Source organism: Colossoma macropomum, unplaced genomic scaffold (assembly GCF_904425465.1).
Source record: "Colossoma macropomum unplaced genomic scaffold, Colossoma_macropomum, whole genome shotgun sequence".
Classification (NCBI taxonomy): domain Eukaryota; kingdom Metazoa; phylum Chordata; class Actinopteri; order Characiformes; family Serrasalmidae; genus Colossoma; species Colossoma macropomum.
Genome location: NW_023494804.1, coordinates 1836252 through 1845440, shown reverse-complemented (window position 1 = coordinate 1845440; position 9189 = coordinate 1836252). Strand labels below are relative to the sequence as shown.

General features: G+C 41.9%; 1 protein-coding gene across 1 annotated transcript in view; it reads right to left on the bottom strand.

Moving 5' to 3' along the window:
• Positions 1 to 343: 343 nt before the first annotated feature.
• trim37 (tripartite motif containing 37) overlaps positions 344 to 9189 on the bottom strand; it is a 36131-nt gene continuing 27285 nt past the window's right edge. The window contains 4 exon segments of the mRNA XM_036595480.1: positions 344 to 1630; positions 5001 to 5147; positions 5348 to 5460; positions 7464 to 7656. Coding sequence (XP_036451373.1) covers positions 1572 to 1630; positions 5001 to 5147; positions 5348 to 5460; positions 7464 to 7656 — 512 coding nt within the window. The 3' untranslated portion in view covers positions 344 to 1571.

The window sequence follows — 9189 nt, the reverse complement described above, 5'->3', positions numbered from 1 at the left end:
ATGTGTTACAGTTGGTTCTATATAAAAGCCTTTTTGAGCAAAGGTTATATATGGTACCAAAAAGGGTTCTTTGTCTTGTAACAACAGTGGAACCCTTTTTGGTGCTACACAGAACCTTTTGAAAGATTCTTTGAGTCATGAAAATGTTCTTCAGACTGATGGAGAATGTGTTACAGGTGGTTCTATATAAAAGCCTTTTTGAAAAGGGTTCTACATAGCACCAAAAAGCGTTCCACTCTTAGCAAAAAGGGTTCTATATGGTACCAAAAAAGGGTTCTTTGGCTTATAACAACAGTGGAACCCTTTTTGGTGCTATAAAGAACGCTTTGAATGATTAAAAGGTTCTTTGAGTCATGATAAGGTTCTTCAGACTGATGGAGAATGTGTTACAGGTGGTTCTATATAAAAGCCTTTTTGAAACTGGGTTCTATACGGTACCATAAAGGGTTCTTTGGCTTGTAACAATAGTGGAACCCTTTTTGGTGCTATATAGAACCCTTTGAATGATTAAAAGGTTCTTTGAGTCGTGAAAACGTTCTTCAGACTGATGGAGAATGTGTTACAGGTGGTTCTATATAAAAGCCTTTTTGAAAAGGGTTCTATATAGCGCCAAAAAGGGTTCCACTATTGCTACAAGCCAAAGAATCCTATTTTGGTACTATATAGAACCCTTTTTGCTAAGAGTGTAGCTCCCATTCATTGTTAGCCACATTAGCATGCTCTTCCTTTGAGAAATGGTCCATGTAAGTGCATTTTAATAAAGCTAGCTTGCACTGTAGAAACTTTATTTCACCCAAAATATGTTCTAATGCCCAGAAAGCCACAGCACCACTCATAGAAATCACACTGAGCACCGTAGAGGCTAATGCGAAACCTTAAGAGACCAAAAAAAACCCTTAGGGGCAGACAACAAAGGAACACAAATATAAATAAGAACGATTACGGGAGCAGCAGCATCTTTCACATTCACAGACTGTGCCAAAACCACTCAAAAATATCTCTGAAATGCCATCACCGCCAATCTTGGCGACCTTTCATTTTCTGGCATTCGGCTCCAAAAGCTTAACATATGGAACAGAAGGTGCCACCTACTTCCTACAAAGGCCTACGGCCCAGCGAGTGCACACACAACATATGAGCACATTCCAGACAAACCAGGCGCTTTCTGGCAGATCCTGATCACTCTCGACACATTAAGCAGCAGATCCAGGACAAAAAAAAAAGGAACAAACGTGGAATGAGGACAATCAAGAATGACCGTCAAACAGAATAAGTGCTGTTTAACCTTGAAATAACACAATAACGGGACATATTATCACCCAGGACCTCTGTTCCTTAAGCCACAGAATAAACGGAAAAGGTTTACTGTTATATCTTCGCTTGTAACAGATTGTTGGTCTTTTAAAGAGGGGCTCGTCCCCCCTTCCGTCTCCGAACGTGTTAAGATCTTAGTGTGGAAACAGAACTGTGTGTGTTCTGCTGTGGGATATTAAAGTAGGTATATGAATGTGGATGAAGTGCAGTGAAATAAACCCATGGTCACACACAGCCGTCCTGGAGTCCACTCATCATCACCTCTCCGTGGACTCTCCAGCCGCAAAGCTCAGATCGTCCGTCGTCAGCTGCTCACCTGAAACAAAAGGAAAAAAAAAATTATACAATGCCAGGATATGAGGTCATACAAATACCCCATGCGTATTATACATACTGTTGCTGTCAATATCCACCTCTTTGTTTCTACACTCACCGTCTACTTTATCAGCTCCACTGACCATATAGTTTCACTCTGTAGTTCTACAGTTACAGAATCTGTTTCTCTGCACCCATTTCTTCAATGGTCAAGACCCCCACAGAACCCCCACAGAGCAGGTATTATTTGGGTGGTGGGTCATTCTCAGAGATGCTGTGATGATGTGGTGGTCGTGTGTTAGTGTGTGTTGTGCTGGTCTGAGTGGATCAGACACAGCAGTGCTGCTGGAGTTTTTAAACACCTCAGTGTCGCCGCTGGACTGAGAATAGTCCACCAACCAAAAATATCCAGCCAACAGTGTCCTGTGGGCAGCGTCCTGTGACCACTGATGAAGGACTAGAGGATGACCAACACAAACTGTGCAGCAGCAGATGAGCTATCGTCTCTGACTTTACATCTACAAGGTGGACCGACAAGGTAGGAGTGTCTAATAGAGTGGACAGTGAGTGGACACAGTGTTTAAAAAATCCAGCAGCACTGCTGTGTCTGATCCACTCGCACCAGCACAACACATACTAACACACCACCACCACGTCAGTGTTACTGCAGTGCTGAGAATGATCCACCACCCAAATAGTACCTGCTCTGTGGGGGTCCATGGGGGTCCTGACCACTGAAGAACAGGGTAACAAAGTATGCAGAGAAACAGATGGACTACAGTCTGTAACTGTGGAACTACAGAGTGAAACTATAGGGTCAGCGGAGCTGACAGAGTGGACAGTGAGCGCAGAAACAAGATGGTGGTTTTAATGTTGAGGCTGATCAGTGTGTGCGCAAAAAACGTTTTGTGGATCCTTCATTTGGTCTAGTTTTTCTCTGATTTTACTACAAAGTCAGACTCACTTTTAACTCTGTCCTTATAAAGTGACCGTGCAGTGAAGAGGCTGCCTGACTCATCTAAAACTGCCTACAGAGAAAAGAAGCTAAAAGGCTGTTCTGGAAAGGCATCTGAACACTAAGCCAGGATGGTATTTAACAGTGTTTCAGCTAATTATCCTGCATGGTGGAGAGTTTTTTCTGAAATTGTTTGTGTGTAATAGCAGATAATTGTGATAGCCGCAGTTCGAGCATCCCTTAAATACTGCAGGGATAAAAGAGGTGTCCTAGTATTACTGTACAATGACTTATCTTCTGATATTTTTGTGTATATATTTGTGTACACACACACACACACACACACACACACACACACACAAAGTGAAAATTAGTTATACATCCTCAACACACTTCTGCACATTTTAATACAAAATTAATTGAATGAATTTAACATATTGGAAAAAATAAAACGTTAAAAAAAAACAATAATAAAAAATGTGCAAAAGTTTTTTTTTTATTTTAAACTCAGCAAATAAATACAAATTGCGCAGTAAGTAAATACACATAAACAAATACTAATTGTGCACCAAGATGTGGAGAGAAATGCCGTGTTATATGCCGAAGACAACAGTGAAATTTCAAGAAATAATCTTTCAGTTGCACCCAGGCAGGGACATGGGGAATGCGTGGGGAGGGCTGAGGGGGCTGAGGGGGCTGCGGCACCCCCAGAGTTCAGGATTGTTTAACAATAACAAAAACGCAACTTTAACAGAACTTTAACATAACTTCGCATTGTGTAGGATGGAGTTTGTATTTTTTTTATTTATATATGCTCGAAATCTGCAGTTAACACTGCATTAACGCAACTCTGGCAGCTTTGGTCATGTCTCTGAAACATAAGCAGGAGACTAGTTCTTGCTCTGAGCCCTGAAGCGGAATAATTAATAATAATAATTTTAAAAACTTTTTGTTTTCAACCAGCAAAATTATCTCCTTCTGTCATCTATTTTTTATTCAACCACTGTAATATCTCCCGCTAGCTTGACTGTGGGCGTTTCTCGCCTCACATCAACAACCTGATTGGTTGACACTCAGCTCATCTGCATAAAGTTTATCCGGGTCGAGAGCGCAGAGACAGTAGGGTGATCATCAGGACTGGGTTGCACCAGTTTTGCGTACGTTTATACACAAGTTTGTGTATAAAGTCTTAGTTAGACTAATTAGTTTAAACTCTCCTTTAAGTCGTGTCTCAACTAGTAACAACTAACTAACGTGTACGTCACTCTAACATGACGATAACACGTTCAGAACCGATCAGTACACCTGCTGCCATGGAAACACGACAGCAGCCGCCGCTGTCTGTTTATTCTTTAATATTTCTTTGAGGGGATTTTTCCCTAATTTAATCGTCTCCAATTCCACCCACTAGTTAGGACTCAATCACACAGTTCCACCTGCTCTAGGAGGGCGAAGGCCAGCACAGTCTTCCTCTGAGTCCTGTGAAGATGTGAAGTTCCACCGCATCTTTTCAAACTGCCACTAACGCAGCGTCATTGGACAGCTGAACGTGCTCGGAGGAGACGCTAACCACCAGATCTGTTACATCAGCTAACAGACACCTGCGCTGACAAGCATCACACTGAGTGATGGGGGGGAGACGGGGGGCCATCCTGCCCATCCAGAGAGAGCGAGGACAACTGTGCTCTCTTGAACTCCTGTAGCATCACCAGGGATCAAACTCGCGATCTCCTGATGACAGGACCAGAACTGCTGTGCCACTCGGGAGCCCAATATGCAGTTTTTTAAACACCGGCTTCTGGCTGCCCGACGCAACAGCAGCCTCAGTTTAGCCGTTTGTGCAGCTGCTGAGTCTCTGAGCTGGAGCTGCGGATGTTTAGCTTCATGCTTGGAGTTTAAACCACGATTAGACGATTACAGCTGCGAGAAAAATCAAGAGTTTTTAGCTTAGTTAACCAAACAAGTCATGGTCATTTCGTGCTTTCCATGTCGTTTCTGATGGCTACTCCAAAACGTACACCTGCTCAGGAAGGAGTAAATATTTAATGACTACTAAGCTTAGTGTTAATACTAGTTTGTGGTGCAACTTGCTTGGATTTAGTGATGCATAAACCTGAACTTAGTTGCGCACAGCTGGTGCAACCGGCCATAGCTGTGGTTGCTGTGTTGTCTATATGTGTACAGTTATATATTGTCACCTTCTCCAAAACAATTAAAATGAAAAAGGACAAAAAACACAATTTTTAGCATGACGTCACTGTGTTCCTTATGTATGTGCTACTAAAAATTCCATCACCCCCAACGTAAAACGCCTTCCTGCGTCCCTGGACATACGGCAGACTAGTTAGCCTGAAATCCCGTTATAATGACGTTTTTAAACAAACAGAAAACCAATGCGTTGGTGGGCGTGTTTAACCTGGGCAGGTGAGCGAGTCGTACTGGCGTTCTCCGGCCTGCAGAGCCACAGCTTCGTCCTCATTCTCACACTCCGTCTCGCACTCCGCCTCACTGTCACTGCTCATACCTGCCAACAGGTGAGGAGACTGCTTCTGACACAGCAGCCCTGATACAAAACACAAATCCAATGTAACTGAAAAACCCATTTTCAAATTCAACTCAAATAACAATTCAAATGACAGAAACATGTAAATCAAATGTATATGAAAACAACAGGATTAACTACATTAATGATAAAGACTTCGAATAATGACTTAGACGTCTTTCGCTAGTGCTGTGATGAGTGTTGGTGTGCATGAGGTTCACCTTCGTCCGGTCGTGGGTTAGCAGGCGGCTCGGCGAGCGTGAGCAGTGACTGGCGGATTTCGCTGGGACCCTCGGGCTCGCAGTCCAAAGATCCATCTGTCAGCAAACCCACCCTGTGAATCAGAGGAGGAAGAGTGAGAGAAAGCCAGACGTCATACAGAGTCAAACTTGCGTCGTCCGTTTTGTTGTTTTAATGATGAAGATGGTGTCAAAAGCGCGTGTTTGTTTACCCTCGGCGGGTGTCTAGATTGAGCCGTCGCTTCAAGCCTAAACCTTCTAAAAAAACTTGTGCAGCACAGAATGCTTAGCTGCATACTTAAAAATGATGGTTCTTCAAGGGTTCTTTAGTAAAGAAAAATGCCTCTATATAGAACCATGAACACTCAAAGAACACTTTGCATGATTAAAGGGTTCTTTGCATCATGAAAGGGTTCTTCAGATTGATGGAGAATGTGCTGCAGATGGTTCTATATAAAACATTTTTAAAAAGGGTTCTATATAGCACTAAAAATAATTCTTCTATTGTAACAAGCTTGACATCGTAACAACAGAAGAACCCTTTTTGGTGCTATATATCCTTTTCAAAAAGGTTCTTTATACAACCATACACAACACATTCTCCAACAATCTGAAGAACGTTTTTGCAATGCAAAGAGCACTTTAATCATGCAAAGGGTGCTTTGAGTGTTCATGGTTCTATATAGAACCATTTTCTTTACTAAGGAACCCTTGAAAGACAATCTTTTTTAAGAGTGTACATTCTCCGAGGGTTCTCTGAAGAACCCTTTCATGATGCCAAGAACAGTTTAAGCAGGCAAGTGGTTCTTTGAGTGTCCAGGGTCTAGATAGAGTCTATATAGAACCACTGTCTTTGAATCTGAGTGTAGTTTTTTATTTATTAATGGTTATAAATTATATAATTAATGAAAGCGTGCAGCATCTTGTCCATAAGTCAAGACATAAAATAGATATCATAATAACGGGTGAATAATAATAATAATAATAATAATAATAATATAAATAATAATAATAATAATAATAATAATCATCATCACCATTATCAGTTAACAGGCAAATAAACTATTGGTTCATTGTCTGTCATTTCCAACAAACAAGTATATGTATTTATATTTAAATAAGCAGTTTATTATTCAAGTTGAGGAACGTTTTCAAATTGTCCATGATGACACAAAAGGAGCCCATCATTATATATTCCATTCATTTGGTCAACTTCAAAGCGTTTGGCCATAAAATCATACAGTCATAGAGTCATGAACATATAGATGTCAGCCCCTCAGTTTGAACAGAACCAGATTCTTACATGGGGTTTGTTTAACCCTCTGGTTCCACAAACTCGCCTGCATTTCAAATTCTCCATTTCTATATCTGTTTGTGTATCTTTGTGATGATTCAGCACAGAAATCCAGTTCAGACACTTCCTGAATCTGTAGAGTCGCCCTTTCCATTCCATCTTATCACGAGATCATACGAGACTCACATCCGGAGTTATGAGCCTATGAAGAGGGGCTGAGATACACGTCATCTGCCTCTCACCGTGTGGAACTGGTGGATTCGTGTGTCCGTCTACATTCTGTGTGAAACTGACCAATGGACACTCAGGAAATCACTAAAGACTGACCATCACGCCGGAAACCCTTCATTCTTCATTCAGTCCACATCGGAGACTCATGTGAAACGGCGTGCAGAGAGTTTACAGCTGCTGCAGCGGTTTTGGAAAGTAGTGATGAAGATAACGGAGCATTTTGATATGAATCATATGAGGATCATGTTATATGAAGAGCCTTTAAAGGAGGATTTAAGAAGAGATGAACAAATCAAGAAGATGCCCTCAGACCCCAGAAGGGTAATACAGTTTAAGGTTGTTTACTTAATTTATCTACTAATTCCTGCTACATTTCAGGCCCAAACAAGGAACAATTTTCAATATCTTGGTGCATTACTACAGAATTCAGTTGAGCTCATAGGTGTGTGTATTTTCTAATGTGCCCCAGCCAATCAGATTACAGAACCGAAACAGTTCATTTTATGATTCATATTCTGCTGGGTCGTGTGGAGGGAAAGGGTGTCAGCTCAGAGAGGGTGATGTTATGGTTACCCGATGGAGGGAGTCCTGCGCTGCTTGGCACCTGTCGGGGGCGCCCCGTTCAGGGTGGCGAGGCTGAATGCGTCGGAGCTGGACGCTCCGTACAGAGACTCGTCAGGTTTAGATCCGCAGTGTTTGTCAGAGGAGCAGGAGGCGCTGGGCAGAGACGAGGGAGAACCGTGCAGGCTGAGAGACTTCACCGAACCTGAAACACAACACAGGAGTCAAAGGAGTCACAACTAACGCTGCAGCTAACAGAACAGTCTGCACTGCTATACTGAACATTAGGCTGGGTTTACATGGGGAAACTTTCATGCAACTTTCAAGCATGTTGTGAGTTTCATGCAACATGCTTTCTGCTCAGAAACTCTGTGGTTTGGTTATTCTTGGTGTGGAGTTCTGGGTGTGGAGTTCCTGGTGTGGAGTTCTTGGTGTGGTTCGGTAGTTCCTGGTGTGGTTTGGTAGTTCCTGGTGTGGTCTGGTTGTTCTTGGTGTGATTTGGTTGTTCCTGGTGTGGTTCGGTTGTTCTTAGTGTGGTTTGGTTGTTCTCGGTGTGGTTTGGTAGTTCCTGGTGTGGTATGGTTGTTTTGGTAGTTCTTGGTGCAGTAGAATTGTTCTTGGTGTGCTTTGGTTGTTCTTGGTATGGAGTTCTGGGTGTGGAGTTCCTGGTGTGGAGTTCTTGGTGTGGTTTGGTTGTTCTTGGTGTGGAGTTCTGGGTGTGGAGTTCCTGGTGTGGTTTGGTTGTTCTTGGTGTGGTTCGGTAGTTCCTGGTGTGATTCGGTAGTTCTTGGTGCAGTAGAAGCCATTAGGTGAAGGCTAATGGCTACTCTTACTGGAGCTGTGTGTTGTCATTTTTAATAACTGATGTAATCATAATCTAAAAATCTTTCAATCCTTCATTAGCACTGCAATGAACGACTAATTTGATAGTGGAATAATCTAACGATTATCGAAACAAATAATCGATTATTCGATTATGAATTACTAAATGACCAAATAACTCTTAAGTTTAACAGCTTTTAAGTTTAGTTCGAGGTTGTTTTTATGCATTTGCTAACTAACAATGAAGACAACAAAAATGAATACCTCATTCAAAAATTCACTGTTGTAATGAACTTTTCTGCTAATACAAAAAAATTAATAAAACTCTGATTTCTTTTTCCGGTCAAAATTTAAACCCAAGGAGGTGCAATGTAGCAGTAATAAAATTTAACAAAATGAATCATTTTAAATTTAAACAGTGCAGTCTGTGCTGTGTGCATTCTGCTTTCTGTCTGCAATTAAATTCTACAATCACAGGTCTTTATTGATACGGAGGAAAGTCAGCATCTCTTCACGCTCCTGTGAAAGTCTCGCTCTCCTCTGAGAGCAGATACTCCCCACTGCAGGGAAGATGGGCTCTGATGGAGTGGATGGTGAACGTGGTGAACGTTTGTGGCGAACGTCTCCACAAACAGTTAAATTTCAACAATTTTGTGTAAATAATTCAACGGCAACCCTTCACCCAGCTCCCCTGTGTGTTTGAAGAGAACTACCTGCTGAAACTGTGAGTGGAGGCAAACGTTAGAGGGAAACAGAAAACTGTTTGCAGACGTTCTCCTTGGTTTGCCGAATTTGAACACACTGGTGGCCTCAATATTAAGACGGCGATGCAGTGTTTAAAACTGTAAACATTATCTGGAAAGTGAACACGGTCGTTGTGCAGTTACTTGCTTCTCCGTTCTAATTCCATTAATGA